The following is a 22,689-nucleotide window of genomic DNA, read 5'->3' as shown; positions in this document are numbered from 1 at the left end:
CTGGCTGCTCTCTTGTTGAGAGGATCTGGGATTTCTTACCTGTTTTGGCTGCTCTCAGATTGTAGAGAATGGGATGCTGATTTTTGTCATTACCTGTACTTAGTGATACCCAAAAATAATCTGTTGAGGTTGTGACTGTGACTACTGCCCCCTCATGAACTTGTGGGGGACAGTACTTGAGTTACCTAAACACAAAGTAACTTGACTGTCACAGGAAGGAAGTTTTTTTTTTTTTTTTTTTTCCCAATACGTTGGTAACCAGTTACAGATGTCCCTGCCATAAATATCTCCCATTGGAATTCCTTGCCTCCACAGTCTTTGCTGCATGTATTTTGGTAATAATTGGGATGAGCTAATGGCATAGTTTGACGTGGGTGGCAGTGAGTATCCTTAGTCTGTAGTTGCAGTGTAAGTCTCTAGTGTGGCCTTTTCATAGCTCTTTGTGAAGTCATGACTGGACATGTCTTAGATCTGCTGGAGGATTCAGTTGTAGGTAGATTTGCTTTTTGTGTAGGGTTGTAGAATGATAGCCTGGGTTGCATCTGAGTCTTAATTCTTACATGTCTAGGCTTTACTGTTAGTATCATGCTTGATCTTTGAGATGCCACTTCTTTCTACCATTTGTTCTATCTTTCAAGTGTGGTTTACCAAATAAAGGAATACTTGTGGATTTGAGTTTTGTCTTAAGGCCTTTGTTCAAGAATCCACTGAGGCCTTGTCTTTCTTCCAGAATACCCAAAACACCAACAAATGGAAATTTTCTTTTGATCTTGCTATTGTGGAAGGGAAAGCTTTGTACTTGGAATGTTACCTTCAGTTGGGATAGTGAAATAGCTGTGATTCTGAAATCTGTACTGAAGCTACAAATTACCAATGCAATTTAAAGAAATACAGAGTTTACAAGGTCTTCCTGATCAGAAACATTCGAATTTGACTCATCACAGATTCCCCTACTACTAATGTACTAATAAATTTATATTTAAAAATCCCAGGATTTTGCAGATGAAATTTAACTTTGAGAATCTAAAACTTAAATTACATTTAGTGTGCCTGCTGGGTTTTTACTGTTACATTGGGTAGATGATTCATGATGCCTGGTGATGGATATCTTAGAGAAGTGAGTGTATTGGCACCCAAGTGTTACTCTTGATAAAAGTGAACTGAAGCTATTAATTTTGTAAAGTGTGATATGTCTAGATGTAGGGAAGGTCTTTCTGACTTCTGAATCTGTAGTTAAATTTTTTTCCACCCCAGACTAAGAAGTCCTTAGTTGTCTTCTCTTGCTGCAGCCAATGTTTGCATTTGCTGTTCAGTTTTGGGTTTTCTTACATGCTTTGCTGTGTCATTATGTAGCATCTTTATTGCTTATACAAGTGGTACATCAAATTAATATGATTGGAGGAGCTAAACCGAGGTTAATTTGTATAAAGTGTCTGAGACAGCTTACCCTTTTCATAATTAAAATATTTTAATCTACCTTTGACTAGGTATCCAGCGCATATTGAAGAAATTGATTATGAAGAGGGGAAAGTACTTATCCATTTCAAGCGCTGGAACCATAGATATGATGAATGGTTTTGTTGGGACAGTCCTTATTTGCGTCCCCTAGAGAAAATACAGTTAAGAAAAGAAGGATTGCATGAGGAAGAAGGTTGTGCAGTAAGTAGAAATTTGAGAACATTTGTGTGTGTAACAGTTTAATGTGCATTTGTCTGAATGATGACCTTTAAAATGTTTCACTGTTGCTGTGTTACCTGCTGTGTAAATTTTATGATTTCTTCTAAACATTGGAAAGCTAGTAATTGAAATGTTTTAATAAAGTTGTATGTTTCGGTAATTCTCAGATGAAGACACTTTTAACTACTGTTTTGTAGGGATTTCATATCAATGATCGGGTATTGGCATGCTGGTCTGACTGCCGCTTCTATCCAGCCAAAGTTACTTCTGTTAACAAAGATGGTAAGGATTCCTGGTTTTGTCACACTTAGTAGTCGTGTATTTCTAATTGTGCTGGAACCTCATTTAGGTGGAGAGATACTACAGCAGATGGAAAACAGCTGTGAAAAATTGCATTTTCAATTATGTGGTTTTAGTCTTTCATTAGCTTTTTTAACCTCTTACCTTTTTTACAAGAAAAAAGCTTTCTGCTGGGATAGCTAGTCAGTACTTGCTTTAAGTATATATGTGGGAAAAGTTTTCTAAATTTGTTGTTATTGCTTATAAACTGCAATAAAACCTATCGTCATAGCTGCAAAATCCCCTTAAAATCAGAAAGGATGGGGGAACTGTGAATGATTTGTTCTAATGCTGGGCTTGCTTTAGATGTCTGTGTTGTAAGATCAAGGAGAAAAGGGCTATGTAATTATATATTGGAATATTCCACCAAAAATATTCTGAGGTTTGTTAGTAAGGTGCATCTGAGGAGCAACTCTAAGATTAGACATGCACCTTCATTTGACCAGAATTATTTTAGATAACTTTGCTGTGTCTCCCTGGCCTGTGATAGGAGCTCTGTGTTGAGGGTTCTGACAACACAGGTAAAGCAGCTTTCATCTAGGGCTAATTGTGCAGCTGGAGTATTGCAGCTGTTATCTGGTGCTGTGTTAAATATTTCCTGATCATTGAACTCTTCCACTTTGTTTTTATATTTTAGGTACATACACTGTGAAATTTTATGATGGTGTAGTTCAGACAGTGAAAAACATTCATGTCAAAGCTTTTTCCAAGGATCAAGTAAGTATGGTGTTTGTGCAGCTAGTATATTCTTAAATGAGCAGTTCAGGTAGCTAGATTTGGTGAATTATAAAATGTGAAATTAATGAAAAACCTTTACTGCTGAAATACAGTATGTCTGAAATGAAGTCCTTTAAAATGAGAAGGGGTGATGGATATCTCAAAGGGGAAAAGAGGTCTTCATTTCCCCTTCATTAAAGGGAATCCCTTGAAATGAAATGTGAATCTTTGTGGTATGATTTTGCAAAGCTCTCAGGTTCTTTAAATGCACCTCTTGAACTAAAGAAGTCATAGGTATATAAGTAAAACAGATTTCTAAAAGTCATTGGAAAATTTAGAATGTACATACTAAAACTAGTGATAAGGTTTTGAATCCTGCTGTGATTGTTTTACCTGTTCGAGATTACTTTAAAAAAAAATAAAGGAGTGACAGCTATGGAGTGGACAGAAACTATTCTTTACCAAAGTAACTGCTTAATAGTCGTGAGACACTTAAGGAATGTGACTATTAATCTTTCACCTCACAACTTTGAGAAGATCAGCTTTTTTTAACTATTCCTTGTTTCCCTTCTGTGGTTTGGCTGTTTTACCAGCTCTTCACTTGCTCAGCGCAGTGGGTTCAACCTTCAGCTCATGATAGAAAGTAGTAGTGAGCCATTACATTTGAAAAAATAGAAACTGCCCTGCTGATAGTGAGGCGCAAGAAGTGCTGCTCTGTACTTTGATTTTCACGTACAGGCAGGTAGGAAAGGCTGACCAAGTTCTGGTCTTGAGTAACTTGGTTAAAACTTCTTAAATACCTGCTTCAGAATATTTTTTGTTACAGACAGGGTTTTAAGTCTGATCTCTTGCCACACATTCCTGTGTGGTAACTGTAGCATGTGGGTTTTTTGTCATGCTCTCTGCCTTTAGTTTTCTGAAACTTTAAGTTTGAGCAAAGAAATTGAATCTAAATCCCCAGTAGAAGTCTTAAACACGGATTCCAGTAATGAATGTCATTGGTACAATTTATATTTGTCACTGTTGTGGAGAGGTATGGCAGTCCTCCAGATTTCTGTATCTGCCAGGCTGAGATGGAACACTATTTCATGTTTGCTGTAAAGTGCCCTTAATAGCTTTTAAATGGCTATCATTGTGTGTGGTGGAAAGTTGACTAATACTCACAAGTGAACTACTGCAGAATCTTCGTTTCCATGAGAAATGTTTTTATGATATTTAGCGTTAAATAAATGGAGTTGAACAATATGAAGAAATACTCTGCATAAGTAAACCAAAATATTGTCTCTCTTTTAGGAAGTTTCATGATTCTGCATAGCTTTGGAAAGGTTTTGAGAGGAGTGGAAAGGGGTTTTTGGTTGGTTCTTTCTGTTTTCTCCTTTTATCCTTTGTCCAAGATTTCTCTTAGCCCAAGAGAATCTCCTGAGTTATGGTAGAACATTTTTTCTGTCTTTTACCATAAGAAAGCATAAAGTGAGAATTTCCTGGAGAGCTCTACTTCTACAACCAAAAGTAAAGTTAAAAAAAAAACAAACTTGAGCCACTGGAGTGCTCAAGAATCAGGAAAAACAGGTACAGCAGTAGTATAGCAGCATGTTGGAAGTGGAGAGGAGGTGTTTTGTTCCTGTTTTTCAGGAGGAGAGAGTGTAGTCATGAAGGCACACATGGCTCAAATCTTAGTACTTGTTAAGGAAAAAAAAGTGCTCCAAACCACACAATTCCTGAAGGGAGCAACGTAAGTAGGTCATAATTCCTTTAATTACAGTATTACTCTGTCCCCGTGTAGAGTGTGTAACTGGCTATGTTGAACAATGATGGTAAAATGCTAATGACCTGTAACAGTGTGAATGTGCCTTTGCAAGTACACACAATTTCTGAGAGTTCAGTAACACCAAGCGGTAATTCAGACATACTGTATTCATGGTTCAGTTTCTTGAGAATATTTTGACTAGGATGGCTTAGGAGTGTTCCAGTACTACTTACTTGGTTCAAATCAGATGGTTTTGTAAGAATGGAAAGTGTTGAAACATAGTTGCCTGAGGGTTGCTTTTTGAGGTGGTAGTTGTTCGTTTGTTTGTTTTGGGTGGGGTTTTTTTTTTTGTGTGTTTTGTTTGTTTGTTTTCCCCTGATGTTTGAGTTGCTGCTGAAGCTTCTCCCTGCAGCAGTATTACTTCTTAAGGCTATGGTCTGAAAATACCTTAAAAGGTATCAATTCATGTAAGCCATGGATAAGACAGGAATACTGGAGTAGGACAAGACAAGATGTAATGCAGTACAAGGAAATAGTCTTAAGTCGATTCTCAGAATTTCATATGGCTTGAATCACGTGTTCCACTTCCTTTCCCCAAGACAAAGTTCAAGATTGTTGTGCCCTGTAGAACTGTCTGGGAAGGAGCATGGTTGCTCTTTAATGCTTCAGTTAGGCAACAGGAAGAGAGAAGTTAGTTGAACTAAAGTCAGTGTTGACACATGACCAAATATAAATTAATCCATGTGCAAAGCTAGGAGATTTCTGTTCATCTAGGACAGCCTGTAGCAGGATCACTGTAAGGGGGGAAAAAACATAGTCAGCATGCATCATCCTCCCTGCCCCTTCCCAGTGATGTAAAGCCTGATCAGGGGAAAGGGGAAGGACATGGAGTAGCCTTAGCAATATCAGCAGCCATGATTAGTGCAAGCAAATTGTGTGTCCATTTTGAATGAGACTCTTCTGTAAGAGGAAGAGAGTTTGCACATCCAAGTGATTGAGCTGTCTGCCGTTTTCTCTGCTGCTGACTCCCACTCTTTCTGCAGTGTCCCAAGTAGGTTTTATGCAGTTCTGCACAAGCTAGTAGGGACCCAGCCTACTTCTGGGAGCAAAGGAACAGCAAATGTCTTCTGCCATTGCATGGTGAAGAATGGATTTCTTGCCCTGTCCTGTTCACATTGTACAGGTCCTTCACCAGTTCAGGTGCCTCTAAGTTTTAATCTGTGGGTTGCAATAGAGTGTGTACTTTTATCACTTGAAAACTAGGACAAAAATGCAGGTCTGCTAAATACAAAGGGGAGGGATGGCTTTTAGACTACAGTGAGTTGATTTTCCTGTCATTCTCTTTGTTCTAGAATATTGTGGGTGATGCTAAGCCTAAGGAAAAAGGTAATGAAATTCCATCATCTCCTGAAAACCAGGAGAAATTTAAAGAGCAGAGGAAAGCAACAGGTAATGCAAAGAAAGACGAAGATGAAAAGACATTAAAGACTGAGAAACGAGTTAAACAACCTGATAAAGAGGGAAAATTTATAGTCATCTCGGAAAAAGGCAAGATCTCAGAAAAGACTATATCTAAGAATGGAAAAGAAGATAAAGAGAATATATCAGAGAATGATATGGAATATTCAGTAGATACACAAGTTGAGAAGAAGCCTGAGAATGACAAGGTAAAGAGTCCACAGGAAAATGCGAAAGAAACTAAGCGAAAGCGTGGCAGACCACCAATAACACCTCCCACGGGTATGTAGCCAAGCTTAAATGTTTAGGCATGTACCAGGACACTTTTAAACTTACCTAAAGGAATAAGAAGTATCTTGCTCTTTCACAGCCTAAATCTCTAGAAACTCTTAGAAAAATTTAAGTTCATCTTTGTTCAGGACAGCCAGGAACATACTGAAGTTTGGAGTCTTGGAGGTTTGGTCAGAGATTGGATTTAGGCAAGTAACCATCACATCATATAAAGCATACATGTAGTAGGGTTAAATACTACTATATGGGTTTTAGAAAGCTGGGTGAAGCTGTATTTATGCGAGTCCAGTATTTTAGCTTGTGAGACTTGGGAATTTGTGTTAAAGTGTTTCACAGCTTTGTATTCAATGGATTTTTCTTCTGTTATCTAAATATATAGAGCCAAGTTCTCAGACACTGCAGCCCATAACTTTGGAGTTAAGACGTCGGAAAATTCCTAAAGGAGGTGATGTTCCACTGAAGCGTCCCAGGATTGAAAAAACATTGTGTGAGTTTTTTTATATTCAGCTCTCACACTAAGTGTGTGTGTATAAATATAAAAGTTCTTCAAGCTTAATGGATGGGGAGGAATAAAACGGCTGTGGTATTAATCTTGAACTGTGATAAATGCATTGCCTGAAATACAACACCTGTTTTTCATAAATTTGCCATTCATATGTGGCATCATCATGCTGGAATTTCCCCCCTAAATCTTGGAAGTTGGTTTTGGACAAAAGGAGGTATAAGTTGTGAGCCTTGATGCAAAAGTTCATAGATATATGGGTGGCAGCGATTATATTGCTTCCAATATATAGAAGGCTATAGAAGCCTTACAAGTTGTAGAAACTCTTCAGTTACTAGATGGAGGATTAAAGCAAGGACACTCTAATGCTATGTAAATATTCATGCCACTGCAGTTGAATAACTTCTACTTTATCTTTGTGTGCTTTGTGTGGAGGCTGAAGAACGTGAGTGTGTTGATGAGGAAAGAAAATTATATTCTCTGTAATAGTGTCATGTCCAAGGAGATGAAGATCTAAAGAAAGCTCTTTCATCAATACCACAGTCTTAAACTTCAGTGTGTGTAGGTTATTCAGCTCAATCACAGCTTTTTGTGTGTCTGAGTTGTCTCATCTAACTCTTGATATTATTGATGTCCGTGGAACAGCTTGTTTAGACCAGCTCCACTATAATTTGATGAACACACCCCCACTGCTCTGCAGTATGCTTCTTGTGTGCATTTTACATCAGTGGAATTTTTTTTCTCAGTAAGAAACTAGTAAGATACTGATCTGTATTCATACTTCAAATCTGTTACTAGAAGAAAAATGTTGAGCTTTTGCTATATTTTTATACTTATTTGTAACTTATTATAGCTTTTACACAGGCCTAATTTTCCAGGCTTTTTGGCTTTTGGTGTTAGCCTTAATCCTTAAAACACACACTTTCAAGGGAGTCACAGGGAAGGAAGAACTTGAAAGTTTGCTTGTGATCCGTTTGTCTTCCTGTAACGGCATAGTACCATTAAATACAACTGTTCCAGCTCAGGAGAAATTTAAGAACTCTTCAGATAATGCTGAGCGAGACCAGATCAGGAGGCGATCTTCAAGACTCTCATCCAGTATTAGCCATGAGATTTTAAATACAGATCTTGTCACAACTTCCACGGAAATTCAGACTTGGAAAGATGCAGTACCTAACCAAAATGAATCTGAGAAGGGTAAGTGCCTTCACAGTGTACCCCAGATTTTTGTGATGAGGTGGTGGTAGTTGTTGCAAACTCTATATTTTCAGTTGCTTGGCTCCATACCTGGCTCCTTTCATTGCAGGCTCCATATCTGCCATTAAAACCTGTTTGCATCAGCAGGGCAGGGAAAACTCATGGAAAGTTTCTATTGCTCTGCTGCCCTCATTGCTTTTGGCTTTTCATTCCCTTTCTGTCAGTAACCTCAGCATTTCCCTTGTGTGATGGGAGCTTTTCCAGCAAAGGAGAGCTCCATAGGCTAAACATATCCAAGGAAATAATTTGGTTTGGGGTTTTTTTGATTGGTTGGTTTTCTTTTGAAGGGGATGCAGGTTCAGATTGTGGAAATGAGATAATTTCAAAGTTTTAACACTTTTAGATTGTAGAAGTAACAGCCCTAGTACTGAACTGTTACAGTTCTTACAGTTTAATCCTGTTGTTGAACACTAAAAGCATCAAATGGGATGCTTTTATGCTTAGCGGGATTGAGATAACGCTCCCTTTTCTGCCATGTGCTTTATTGCCTTTCCCTTCTGAGAGAGCTCTTGCAGTGGTTTGAGATCTGTCCTATCTTGTGTGTTTCTAAGCAGCTGTAAGTTTAGAGGGGTGCTACAAGTTAGTTGTGTTGCAAAAATTTTGTGTGACCAAGAGCAAGCAGTCAAGAGCATGGATGAGTATTTTTCTCTGTTGTAATGTAATGAGGATTCCCCCTCCTCCCCCCCACCTCCAGTGTTCTGAAGTATGCTTTTGTATGCATTTTACTCAGGAGAAATTATTTTCTCATTCTAGTCCAGTTAGAAATTCCTGTTGAATCTGACCAAAGTTTTGGTGAACAAAGATCAGCTGGAAACACATTGCATAGCACAGCACTCAGTACAGAAGCCAGTTTGCAGGAAGAAAAACCTGAAGACGCAGAGTCTTCGTCTGTTCCTGTCAGAACTCAAGAACCTTCTGCCGCTACAGGTTTGGGTTTTTCATGTTTAATGTTGATGCATTTCTTAAGGCAACTGACACCAGGTGGTTTGTACTTGTGCAAGTGTTAAAATTGAGCATTTTTGCAGTGTTAACCTTGGTAAAAACCACATATTTTTATTCCTTGTGAACTCAGTTTTAATCTTATGCTTTCAAGTTGGACAGCAACCTTTAAAGTGGAAATTGTAATTTTTAAATGACTGAGTGTAATATTTTCAGCATGATGATGAAGTTAACAAATGATTGTTCTCACTGCTTGGAATTCTGGATTAAATTGAACTTAACACCATAAAAGGTCAGGTTCTTTTCTCCTTAATGTGCTGCAAGTATGTGGTAATATTACTGTTGCTGCTGTTTGGGAATCCTGATTGTGCCTTTTTATATCCTTATGTTTAGACTTGGAGACTTTAGTCCAAATTTATGAAATAGTTCAAACACTTCAGTGTCTATCTTAATATATTTACTCTATTTTCTCTTAGCTGGGGAGTGTTCTTACTGTGCCTTTTCAAATTAAAATTTCCTGTGCAGATAGTAGACTGTCAAAACATGGTGCTATCCTGTGATTATTTCTCAGAACTTTAATTTTTGGACAGCTAACTGGGGAAACTTGAAGTACATATTTCCTAGTTTGTGCTCTATTAAGCAAGTTCAATTTTAAGTGTAACAGAGCACTTGGAGAGATTTATGGTTTCTCAGCCTTGCTGTAGTAATCTTTGTGTGTTGTTTGTTGGTTATTTTAAATTTACCTCTTGTTCGTACTTATCTTGTCTCACTCACTTGGGTGTAACTGTTCCAGTCACATGTCCTCTCCCTTTCCACTAATGGGTACCCTCAGTGCTGGATGTAACTGACCTCTTCCCTTCACATAGATGTGTAAAAGAAAATTTACACATTTACACTAATTAGAAATACGAGCTCTTTTGATGTTGGTCTCCTTCAGCTATTGCTGAGCATTTGTAATTTGGGTTTAAACTCGAGATAATTCCAACTGAATGTGTAATATTTGTGTGTGTAGTGTCATTCACATTAATGGAATGTGTGGGATGTGGCCTGAGCTTGCTTCATTGGATACAAGCAACAAAGCTGTGGGAACAGGGCTTGGCTAACACCTGCCCAAAGGCTCTGATAGAGTTTGTGCACTCTTGTTCCTGGCTCTTCTGTCAGGACTTGAGCAAGCTAGATTAAAGTTAATTTGGAAATACTCACTTACATTGAATTCTGACCTGAAGTACAGCACTGTTTTTTATGTAAAAATCCACACTTCTGAGTGTGGATTTTATTTAATTGAAAGTTGTTTCAGTTAACATTAGAAATCAGACATGCATCTCAGTGGACATCCAAATGTGGCAAGCAGGTGGTTTTATTGTAGAGCACTCTTAAGGATTGGTGATAAAGCTATGCAGGATCTTGGAGTAAATACTCTCACCTGAAATCCAAGTGCAAAAATCTACGTTTCCATACCTAAACAACATTAAAAATGTTATTAACAAGCAGTTTTAGACAAAGGTTTTAAAATTCATATATTCTATCACAGATAAATCCTTTGTAGTTAAAAGTGGATGTGTTTCCTTCTCCGTGCTCTGTCTTGGTTGTGGGATTGTACTGGTACACCCTAGTGCTGATGAGCTGCCTGATGGGGGAACAGCAGGGCGTGGTATTTTACCTGGTAGTGGTTCATGTGTGTAACAGCATGACAACGACAGAGGACTCTAGGTGAGATCTGAAAATGCCTCTGAAAATCGCCAGTGTCTTCTGCTCTGTGGAGGGGTAGTTATGTTGCGGAGCCCAGGCATGCTGTCCTAAAAATACCCTGTGTTGGAGACTGGGAGCTGAATTAAATAATTTATGCATGATTATCAAGGGAACAGATAGGCTCCAGATAGAATAACTGTGTGTAAGACAGTTATGTTTATTAGTCTGCCATGTGTTCTAAAGAGATTTGGGGCTTGGGCAGGGGCCAGAGTACATTGGTGGAGAGTAGGTGGTGTGTATGGGAGAAGAGGGTGTCTGTTGCATGTGAGATTCCCACAAAGTACGGCATGGAAGGTAGTCATTGGTAGCTTTCCATATGTAGAGCAAAGGCAGTGTTGTAACTCAGTATTACCATTATTATTTGTAGACTTCAATTCTAGTCACTTAGTCAGAATGAATTACCTTCCTGTGGGAGAATACTGTAAAACCTATGGTTTTCTCAGTGTGATTTGTTAGTGTCATTTTGGCATTGTTGAGTAATACATTCTGGTAGTACAAATTTTATCTTGCATGATATATAGAAAGAACTTTATTTTTATAGCATTTGAATATCAGGAATTTTTAAGGACACTAGCATTCCTTTTAAAAGGGTGTTTTTCTAGTCACTGGTTGGTAGATGATTCAAGATGAATAGTGGTTGCAGACATTTATAACAGCAAACACAGTCTTGAGTCTTCCTGTGACTTCCTATGACCATGTTTTAAAATGTAACATGTTCTGAAAGGGCAACATAGCATTGCTTGTCAAAAATGAAGTTCCTTTTTAAAAAGTTTCAACAAAATTCTGAATTATTACATGTACTGGAAGATCAGAATCCTGTTCTGCTGGCTTTTGGCACCTCTAGTGACAAGGGACCAGAAGTGGTGATCAGAATTTGGCTAAATCAAGCTACCTTTCCAAAAAATATGTGACAGTCTGTTGGCAAATTTTTGCAGCCAGTTAAAGCTTTGCATACATCTGAAAACAGAAGCATTTCATAGCTGTTCGTGTGAGTTTACTCTTAAAAATTCCTTTAAATTTAAAGATGAGCTGCCTTTGCACACATCTGCTATCAAGTTTGTAGTTGTATTTGCTAGCACTCTTGAAATTACTTATTTATTTGCATAGACATGCATCAGGGATTCTATTTGCCTTATACTTACACTTGCTTTTCTGATTTTGTTCTTGTAGCTTTGGGTTTCAGTTAAGGAGAAGCATAAGACCTTTTCATCAGTTTGAAAGAGCTGCTATTTCTCCTGCAGCTCACCTCAGTAGGCTTTAATTGCTTCACAGTAGTGTGAAAGTTGTATTTTTGAGCCTAACAGGATATGGTAGGTAAATAAATCCATCCCACCCTGCTCACTTAAAGCTCCCTCGGGTGGGACACCACAATCTGGTTGCAGTGTTTCAGTTACAAGTCAAAGTGCAGGTAAAGCCTTCACATCCCCTCCACCTGGCCCCTCCAAGAATATGTTGAGGTGTGAGTGGTGCACTGCAAGGCTTACATGCTTTACTGCCCAGTACAGGCTGCTTTTATTGGTACCAATTTATTTCCAGCACAGAGGGAAACTGGTGAGTGGAGTGCCATAGGAAATACTGTCTTGAGTAATTCTTGCAATGCTAAGTAATGTTACAGCTCAAAACCCCACAAGTTCATAAATATATAATGATTAGTGATTATTGATGCTGTTACATATTTCTTACACCAGGCATCTCCTTCTCTGGATTCAGGATGCATTGAAAATTCTTGGATGCTGTCTTTACCTAAATTAGCTTGAGAAGAGCAATTAAGCAAGATGTTTTTTGTTTCACAACTGACATATTGAAAGAGAGAGGCTTTTTGAAAATAAAGGAAGAAATGTAGTTTGAGAGCTGAAATGATGAAAACACTTGGTGAGCTCAGGAAAAACAACACAAGATTTCAGAATAAATAAGTTGAATGAAATAAGTAATTAGTGAGGACACTGGCCCAGTGGAGTGAAGTGGTCCAGAGCACAGTGTGAAAACTGTCAGCTCAAGCATGTTTGTTACCATGACCTATCATGAAGATAATGTGCCAGAGAACATGAGTTTTACAGAGTTTCAATGTGTTTAATTTAACAGCAAGTGAAGAAATAATTTGATTTTTACTTAATATTTATTTGGAGGCCAGGAAATAGAAAGTGAAGGTCTCCTCATTTTAGCAGGCAGTTGTGTGTGGAATTCTAATGGCTCAAAACTGCAGTAAAACCATCTTTAAGTGGGGGAAAATGGGAAGAGTTCTGTGCACTGCTGGCTTCTTGGATTGTTTACCAGGGTGTTGCAGAAGGTGCCACAGGATGGCAGACCTTCAGTCAAGGTACCATGCTGCTGCCAAATATTCCTGTCTCAGCAGGAGTTAAGTCAAAGAGAGAATTGGTGATAGTGTAAAAACACCTCTGGTGGACTTGGAAGCTTCACACTGCGCATTTTACAGAGAACTTACTGCTGAACATGGTCATAGCTTGACCCTTGGATAATTCAGCCCAGTAAAAAGTGGGAAGGGTTGCTGATGAGAACACTGAAGGAATGTTTTTCTCTGTAGTGAAACTTACAGGACACACTGATGTTTGACCATGAGTGTCTATGCTTAATGTTGTAATGGCTGAGTGAAAAGCAGATGAGGAGTTTGAATTTTTATTATAATCATGGGAGAAATAGCAAGTGTTATATTTACCATTCATTTTCCTCTGTACTCACAGAAAATACCCACCAAGCTCCTCTGTAAAGTCAAGGGCCTGAAAATCTGAAGACAGTACACCAAACTTGTTTTTCTAAAAACCAATTTTAGTGTCATATGTTATAAGCAAAAATTCTGTGTGTAAGGATGGTAGCTGCCCCTTTAGATGTTGGTGTAGGATGTCATTTACAGTGTGTCCAGAGCAAGGGCTCTCCAGAAGCTCCCCTGGGTGGCAGAGTTGGTTGTCAGTTTCCTACTGTGCCTGGGTGACAGGGAGTTTTTCTATTGTGCTACTTGTAAAGAAGGAAAATGTAGTGATGGAAATGATTGAAGCTTTGTTTCAAATTTTGTGGGATCGTCTGTATTTTTATTACTCTGAATACATTCCTTTTGCACATTGCAGTAAGTTTTTTGTCTGCTTCCTTGCCCTTTGTCCCATATCTTTGTTATTCCTATTTCTAACTTCAGCTAATGCAATCCTTTCCTTTTCTAACTTGGAGCCGATCAGTTAGAAGCCATTCCCTATATCTTCTCCAGAATCTGTCCAGCTCAGTGGGAGGGAAGTGCTCTGAGCTTGGATTCAGGGCCTCATCCCTGACAGTTGTGTGATGCTGTAATAGTTTCCCTTGTCATCTTTGTGATGTTTTTTTGTTAAGTTTTGGACCTGCTTACTCCCTTCTGCTGTAGTTGTTTTCCAGCTTCATGTTGGTAATTGCATAGTAACAAGTTCTCAGCCTCTGTAGTCCCAAATGCTGGCTTTTTTCCTTTACAGTCAAGACAACCCTTCTGTATTTGCTTTCACTAAACCCACAGGCCATTGCACTGAGCCTTCCTGAAATACTTTTTCATTCTTCCTGAATGCAGCTTTTGATGGTCTGCAGTATATTTTGATTTTGGTATTGGCAAACTTCATCATTCTGCAAGTGTGAGTCTGGCTTTGCTGCAGTCTTATTGATGTTCTTAATGTTGCTATGCCACGGTGTCTTCCTCCTGCTCATTACCACTGTGAAACACCCAAAACTAGTGTCTTTCTTTGTACTACTTTGTTCTCCAATTTCATTACATTTTCTTTCTTTTAAGCAGCTTGGTGTTGCATATGACTTAGTCTTTCCCTATGCATTAGGGTACAACTACTGTGTTTTCTCCATGTTAAAGATTTGTTTGTACACGGTATTAAAGGCTGGATGTGCCTCAGATATAGCTGTCTCGGATGCTTCTCTGCACTGTGACAACCTTTAAGTGTACTGCTCAGTAACACCATTTTTGTTACTGCATGCTAAAAACTTGAAAACAAGCTGTACTGTGTTTTTACTCCAGGATCGTGTTGACACTGCCTTTAACACTCCTTCTGTTCAAAGCAGAAACTCTGCACTTACAGAAAATCTTATTCTTGTTCATAATGTTTCTTGGTACTTTTGTCTCTTCGTTACAGCTACTTCTAATACAGTGTCTAAATTTTCATTCATGTGCTGCATCCCTTCAGTTTTAGTCATGGTTGCTAGGTTTGGGTCTTGTAGTTAAACACTGCGTTCTTAATCCTGAAAGTTGACAACTCTTGTAAAGATGGAAATAACACTTTAGTACTGGCAAGGCAAATTGAAAAATTGTATTTGGAAGCCTTTTTTTAAAAATACCTCATTTCCACTGTCTTCTAGCTGGAGAGGGATTTTTTGATGCTGTGTGTATTAGTGATGGATAATTGCATAGATCTATTTAGATCTGTTTCTTCATTTTTACCTCTCGTGTTGTATTGAGTACAGATACTTGTGACAGTAATCTGATTTAGTTCAAAATATTTATTTTGTATGTTTCTTAGAAAAAATATTAACTAAAAGTTCCTGAAATTCATGATAGATACAGCCTTGGGTTGCACAGCAGTGTTCTGTTGAATAGGTGCCTTAAAATGTTCTTACATTTGAATCTTTAGACTTTCCTTACTTTTTTTTGAAAAACTAAGTAAGTATAGCTCATAGGGAACATTTTTTAACAGGTGCAAGCAATTTTGGTTTTTATTGCTGCTTAAAAATTGAAATAAATTTCAATTTTACTTTTAAAATGTTCTGACATACTGTTTCTATTGTCTTTGGAAGTAACCAGGCTTTGGTGGTAGAACTGTGCACCCAGAAAGCAGGTAGCAAAATAATTGTAAGCAGAGAAGCAGAACTGTTTTCTTGCTTTCACCAAAGATGTGAATAGTTGCGAACAAATAATCTTTAGTGTTCCGATTTAGGGATGTAATCTCTGTGTGATTCTGTCTTTTATCTTTAGGAGCACCATACAGTGATATTAGCTGTTGGGCAAGGACTCAGGGAAGCAAAATATTTTAACTTTCTCATAAAAACAGTGGTGTCATGACAACCAGTTTTTATGAGCAGTGTAGGGTAGAGTTTTCCCTTCAAAGTTACTAATCGTAAAGGTAGATAAGGCATTAACATTTTATTTCTAGCATTTCATAGCTAATATGTGTGAATGCATGCTTCTTTTTGCAGTTTAAGTTTAGGAAACCATTTGGTAAATATAGCATATGCATGGGGCAATTTGTCTGTTTTGTTCTTACAGTAACAAAACCTTGTAGGAGAACAGATTTTCTTGCATCAAAAAAAGCTGCAACTATTGATCAAGATCACAAGTTTAGATGCAAGTTCTTGGACTGTTCAAAATCCTTCCGCAAAGCCAAGTTATTGCATTATCACATGAAATACTTTCATGGAGTGGAGAAGGCTTCAGAATCACAGCAGAGCCCTGTAAAAAGAAATATTCAAACCAGAGCTTCTTTGGCTTCTGAAAAAGCAAATCAAGAAAGGTCAAAAAGAGGACGGACCACAGCTGGTTCACTGTGTAAGTATGGTGTTGATCTCTTTCTTTTTTTAAACAGCAGCAGGCAGGACAGACAGAAAATACCAGAAATCAATTTTCTTTTGGGCTGAAGGAGTCTTTTTCGGGGCCGTGTCTTAGTATGTTTCTCTGTGGAGAAGAAGCATAATACGTATATCATGTTGTAGAAAGGTTTGAAGATGTTTCTTCTAGAATTCAAGATCATTTTCTGGTAAAGATCCCACTGTGCAGCTTCTCTTATTTTTCTGTAGCAGCCCACTTGTGTATTAAACCTCTGTTCCCTTTTAAAAGCCCCATTTCCCTGAGTTTCTGACTTGATTTTTATTTTTCTCCTGGGTTACAAATAATATTGGTTGGAGACCTCTGTCCTTTTCTGCATTAGGGAACAGTTTGGGTACCTCCAGTTCTCTCCTACTTCTTCCTTATCTTTAGATTTTGACTTAACTTATCTGTATTTTACTGCCTTCAAGCACATACCTGGCTGGAAATCCAGTACCAGTTTCTGCAGTATTTACTGTTCTATGTCATGAAAAATCCTAGTATTTAACAAGTGCAGTTGTTTCAGCTGTGCTTGAAAAAGATCTGCACACAACAGATGGTCAGTGGAAAGGGATGAAAACTTACTGGTTGGCCAAAAAAAGAAGTAAGTTTTAACTGCTTTGCAGTTTACTAAATCACATTCACTTCTACTTCACCCTCATTCTCTGAAGCAGTCTCTGCCTGACATGACATCAGAGTGGCAGTCTAGGTCTAGTGTGAACTGCAGTGGTTGTTAACCTGTCCAGACTTGGCGCCCGTGGACTGATGTCTCTGTACTGCAAGTCCATAAAACTAGTCATGTCTTCTGTCTTTTCATTGAGCCCTTTTTCTAAAATCCATCTTTCTCCTTGCTGAATTCCCTGACGTCTTTTGTCTTTGCTGTTGAGCTTTTGTTCATAATGTTGTTTAAGAATTACAAAGTATTGCAAGTTGCTCACAGAGTTCCAGCTCACTACAGCAGGATATATCCTGCCTTACTTTGCTTCGTGGCTGCTTTTCTTAAGAGAGTCCAGGAAATGAGTTTTCATTTGAGGTGCTACTGCTTGTTCCTAACAAGATAAGTGTGACTTTACATATTGTAACTACGTATATACCCCAAATATTTCTGTATCTTTAAATAATGCAAAGGCATAAGCTTGGATTAGGTAGGAAAAGAGTTCTCTTTAAATGCATTAGGATGTAATGATTTGTATGTATTGTACTCTGTATGCAGCTTAATTGAAACATACCTGAGATAGGCATGGTGTGAAGACTGGCTGGTGACAGCTGCAAATTGATCAAAACAGGCTTTGTGCATGTCATGGACTTTTCATTAACCAGACTTCTGTTTGGCTCTTTCAAACTGTGTAATTATTTTTTGATTGGAGAAGTTGTTTTGTCATGATTGTCTTGAATGCACTGACTAGTGACTCAAGATCTTGACCCTTCCATTTATCCTTTCCTCCAGGTGCATACAGTCAGATGCACCATCATCACTGGCAGGTAATTCCTTGTGGAGCTGAGATGTAATTGTATTTGCTTATTTTAAGCCTCCACCCCTCTAATTCCCCATTTGTGGATAGATACTTTTCACCTGGATCATTTCCATGATGTATTCAGTAGCAGGTCTCTGCACAGAGTGCCTGGGGTGTGCTCACAACTGCTGAACATTGCATCAAGGTGAAGGGAGGGCTGTAAAGTTCTCAAGTCATCTTCACAGTTGAACCCTGCTGTTGGTGGAGCTGTAATACGTTTCTTCTTGATGAGGAAAAGCAATGTCATTATATATTAGTTATACATCTGATATTAAGTGCCATTGTTTTCTAACTCAGTGTGTTCTTAATGTCCCTAATATTTGTTTGGTGGTGCCACACAGTTGAAAGCAGAGTTAATGAGATTCATGAGCTCTTAGTTTGAAGTTGTATTTGAAGTTCTGTTCTTCTGTCTTAATGGCATGTATAGAAAGCCCGTCTTCTAGGCAAGACTTTCTGTCTCCTGAGCACTTACGCCACCTTTTCAAAAGGCTTTTCAGGAGGTACTGCTTAGAGTGAAAGCTTTTGAATCCGTAATTCGGTTTGCTACTTGGTGGGTATACTTTTCATCTTTACAATCCTTTTGTGAGCAAAAATTTGAAAAGAATATATTTAAATAATTTTACCTTTCGATACAAATGTCCTTTTCTTGTATTTCACTATTATTAGGTAGATTTTAGTTCTTAAGAAAAGGTGGTGATTTCTAACAGATAAAACTTTCAGCAGTCACAACTTTTGTTATTCCATAAACTTGAAGATGCTCTTGCTTTAGGAGCTTTTCACACTTATTTCACAAGTTTTATTTTAGACTTCTGGAATTAGACTACTGGAACTCCTTACTCTTTCTGCTACACAGAGAAGAAATGGTGGGGGTTGTCTGATGCTGGATTTAAAGTGAAAATACTGCTTCTAAAGTTGTAGGAAAATGTGCAATATTCAGAGCAGTAGCAAAACCTTTTCTTTGCAGTGCTTAAAATTAAAATTTTAACACCTAGAAAAGAAGATGGATGTAAGTGGTCTTCAGTGACCATGCTGTGAGACTTGGGAAAGAACAATTCAAATATGGTTGCTTTGCACTGGAGTGGAGACTCCAAAATTGAAATTTCTAATATGTAAATTACGCTTCTTGACATTGGAATCAAAGCTTGAGTGAGCTTGGAAAGGTTAATGTAGGACTGATTTGAGCTGTCTCCCCCTCTTTCCAAAGAAGGATCTTGCTTTTGCAGTGGCAAATATGACAGATAGGTCTCTAAATTCTGTAGTTGCTCTGAATAGAGAAGAAAGGAACTGCCATTGCCTGCAGCTTGTATTTTATATATGCCTCACAGAATATCCCTGAACAGAATGACTAGGACTTTGTGGCTACTGGATATGTTCAGGCAATACCTTTCTTAAATGTATCAGGAAGTAGTATAAGATCATTATGGTGAAGCAGCTCTTCCCCCAAGTGCATGTTACAATACTTACATCCTTGAGTTGCTGCTGCTTTGGTCTTCAGGAAAGAATTGTGCTTCCATAGAATAAGACAATTGATGTTGCGTAGCAGTGTGTGCCCCCTGGGCTAGAGGAGATGCAGGTATACCTGCCCTCAGCTCTCTGATTGCATTACACCTCAGGTGCATTGCAGAGCCACCTGCAGGCCTCTGTTAGGAGAATCAAGATCTGTACAAAATAATGTGTGGATGTATAAGCCTAAAAGAGGCTTTTTGAGTCTGGGCTGCAGATGACTTCAGTGTTGGTCTTAGATGAAAGATTTGCTTAGATTTTGTGCTAGTTCAAATAGAGATGCTCTATCAGAATAATTGCTTGGAAATGAAATGTGGTACAGTATCTGTGACAATTTGTCAGTTAGCTACTTACTGATTGCTGTAATAAAAAAAAATTGAGTACAGATGCACAGAACATTCTTAGCTGGAGGGACCCACAAGGATCATAGAGTCCAGCTCTTAAGTAGAACTGGATTCTGTGCCCATATGCATTAACCTTAAGACAGGTTTCTTTCTTTGTGGTCCCTTCTCTTTTGCTGCAGAACCCCTTAGTTTACTGTTGAAGTACATAATCCCATACTGTGACTTGTGCCCTGCAGACACTGTAAACAATTTTCTCTGAAGGTACCAGTTTGCTCTTTCAGATACGTCTCTGTCCATGTTATTTTGTATAAAGTGCTTGCAAAAGGCTTTTCTTAATAAAGATAATAAAGATTGTCTTAATAAAGATTGTTATTTCCTGGCCTATAAAAATGTTTTTTTTCCTGACCTAGACCACTCCAAGGGCATGAGGCGTAGAATAGTTTCATTTCTTTCTTTGTTACCTGCAAGTCACAATTTTGACATCTTGACTTGGAGTTTTCTGTATTGGTGACTTTCATCTTTTTAGTGATGTGTCCCCTCGTCCTACCCTGGTGAAGCTCTGTACTTGCTGGATGCTGAAGATTTCTCAGGAGACACAAACCTGGTGAACAAGCAGGGGAGTTGATAACGAAGTGCCATCTGAGGTGATGGGTGTGCTCTTAATGCTCTTAATAACTACTTAGTACTGGTGTCAGCACAGTTGTACTGACAGCGACCTCATGAGTTGATACCCATTTACTCCAAGGACATAATTTAGCTCCTCTCAGGAGTTTTGGTAATAAGCTAACTCAGTTTTGGGACTTCAAAAGCACTGTACACTATTAGGGTTTGATTTGGAGTGTGGGTGTAGTACAGTAGTCTCAGTCTGGCAAGTTGCTGCCACTCTTGTCTCTCCTGTGTTCCTTGCCATGAGGAAGAAAATAAAGGAACAGACCTGCAATTTTTAGTTTGGCTACTGTAAAAAATCTGTCCCTAGTGTGGGAAAAAATAGGGAAGGAAAATACATTTTGTCAGTAGGTTTAAATTTTTTTACATAACCTAATTTTTAGAAAATTCTGCCTACTCAGAGTTAATTACAGTATATCCTGTTAGTGTATAAACGACTCCATGCATGAATTCTTTACGTGAGTAAACAAAATAGGTATTTTGTCCATACTCGTGTTACTGATGACAGCTGAATTGTGGGTGGGTGGGGTCGGCAAACTTGGTTTTGCCATCTTAAAACATCTCAGGCATCTGGTTGTTTCTAACAGCTGTTCACAGGCAAACCTCTGGCCTATTGCGTAGTGGTTGTCAGATTAATCCTTTGGGAAATTTTCTTGTTTCCTCTTGATTCTGGCTGACTGATGCCTCTTTGCTATGCAGTGGGCGTGTATGGTGATCTACAAATATGGTTTTTTTCCCTTGGAGCCGGGGAAGATCTGCATAAACACCCTCTGTGTTTGCAGAATTGCAGGTTGTGTTTAGCTTATCAAGACAGTACTGCATTTGGTTTCTGGGGGGTGGCTGTAGGTCAAGATGAAACATGGTCTTTCAGTTCTTGAAAACACCACTGGAAGTTCCCAGCAAATGATCTCACAGCTGTGGATGGTAACTTTGCCTGATTCACATACTTGGGAATGCAGTCTCTGCTTCCTGTGAATGCTGAGTTATCTTCTTACCTGGGGTCCTACATCAGGATTCCAGGGGACAGAAAGCTACAGCCTCGTCTGTCACTGAACCTCAATTTGTTTAGTAGTAAGTTTTCTAAAGCTCTGTCTATGTGGTTTCTGCATGGTTGAAGTAATTTCATATCTCAGGTCTGTATGTGTTAGTTTCTAAGATCCTTCACAGCTTCTGGGTCAGCTCTTCCAGGCTTAGGAGAGAGAGGTCTGAAAGAACTCCATGGAAGATGGCTGGAGGCAGTTAATCAGCAATCCTGTTTGTCTCCAGTATCTTGTGAACATACCTCCTGTTCCTGTTAGTGGTATTCAGTGTCATCTGAGCTGGAAATTAATCTGCTCTGATGTTTAATCACAACATTACTGTTCAAGGACAATGAAAGTGACATTGCTCAGGGTGTCAGGAGGCTTTTTGTGCCTTTTGTGGTTTCCCTGAGTTGGGACACAGGTGTATGTGTCTTCATGGGGCCTGCACAAGCAGCTTTAGGAAACGCTTAGGGATCCCCTGTGTACTCCTCATAGGAATCTCCATGAGCGTGGTCCTGCTGTCACTGCAGCCCCACAGCCCAATACTCTGTGACTGGTGGAGGCAGAGGAGGGTTAATGTTGGCTTGGGGAGACCAGAGATTGGAAATAGGTGGCACACTCTGGTACTAATGCAGAAAATCTGAATGTGAGAAATGTGCAAGTTTTAAAGCCACATGCCTAAATATAAGGTCTTAGTTGTGTTTGTTATGAATAATTGTTCTTTGTTCTTTAGGGAATGATTTTATAAACTGACCTGAGTTATACTTCCAAATGAAGAGGAAAAGGGATACTTTAGTGTGGAAGGCTTGTAAGTTTGTGTCTCCATGACATCAGTTTTAATATTTGCTGTCCCAAAAAATTAGGATAAATTTCCAGGTTTTTAATCTCATAATCTCAAATTTATTCACAGCTTCTAAAATGTATTTCAGAGTGCTCAGAGATCTTGTAGACCTTCTAAACTTTCTTTTCAATGGATCAGAGATGTTTCAAAACCTAGCATCTTTGTGTCAGTTACTGAAAAAAAAAAAAAATGCAGTGTATGATAGAGTACCATGACCCCTCCCCAGGACAGTGTTACAGTTAGCTGAGAAATCTTACAGAAATATATTAACCTGTATGTCATAAAAGACAGGATGTATTCTTGGCAAAAACCTCCTTGAAATTAAGTCTCACAAAGCTGCAAAAACCCAGTGGACATGAAATACAATTTTGTTCCACCAAGAGCCTGTGTGCATCTTTGTCAGCCCACAGGAAGCTAAGAGGCCTTGTCCTCTTGCAGACTGCTAGGATCAAGGTGGCTTTGGTGTTCTTAAATGTTAATTCATGAGATTGAGTTGAGCTATTGGGAGAAGGGAAAGTTAGGAGGCCTAAATGAAGGCCATCAGGTGTGTATGGATTTTTGTATTGTAATTT

The 22,689-nt window shown here is 38.6% G+C and overlaps 1 protein-coding gene across 12 annotated transcripts in view; it reads left to right on the top strand.

The window, feature by feature from the left end:
* PHF20 (PHD finger protein 20) overlaps window positions 1-22,689 on the top strand; it is a 75,416-nt gene that overhangs the window by 19,925 nt on the left and 32,802 nt on the right. For 10 of the 12 annotated variants that reach the window (XR_008439743.1, XM_053992976.1, XM_053992982.1 and 7 more), the window contains 8 exons: window positions 1,488-1,659; window positions 1,875-1,959; window positions 2,654-2,733; window positions 5,833-6,220; window positions 6,609-6,716; window positions 7,752-7,928; window positions 8,742-8,915; window positions 15,913-16,191. Coding sequence is in view for 11 of the 12 variants with exons in the window: in XM_053992976.1 (XP_053848951.1) it covers window positions 1,488-1,659; window positions 1,875-1,959; window positions 2,654-2,733; window positions 5,833-6,220; window positions 6,609-6,716; window positions 7,752-7,928; window positions 8,742-8,915; window positions 15,913-16,191 (1,463 nt within the window). In the remaining variant the exon portion in view is untranslated. The remainder of the gene's footprint in view (window positions 1-1,487; window positions 1,660-1,874; window positions 1,960-2,653; window positions 2,734-5,832; window positions 6,221-6,608; window positions 6,717-7,751; window positions 7,929-8,741; window positions 8,916-15,912; window positions 16,192-22,689) is intronic. The other 2 variants (XM_053992984.1, XM_053992983.1) reach the window with 1 other exon arrangement.

Source organism: Vidua macroura, chromosome 17 (genome assembly GCF_024509145.1).
Source record: "Vidua macroura isolate BioBank_ID:100142 chromosome 17, ASM2450914v1, whole genome shotgun sequence".
NCBI classification, from domain to species: domain Eukaryota; kingdom Metazoa; phylum Chordata; class Aves; order Passeriformes; family Viduidae; genus Vidua; species Vidua macroura.
The sequence above is the reverse complement of the archived record's forward strand: the minus strand, read 5'-3'. Positions and strand labels throughout refer to the sequence as shown.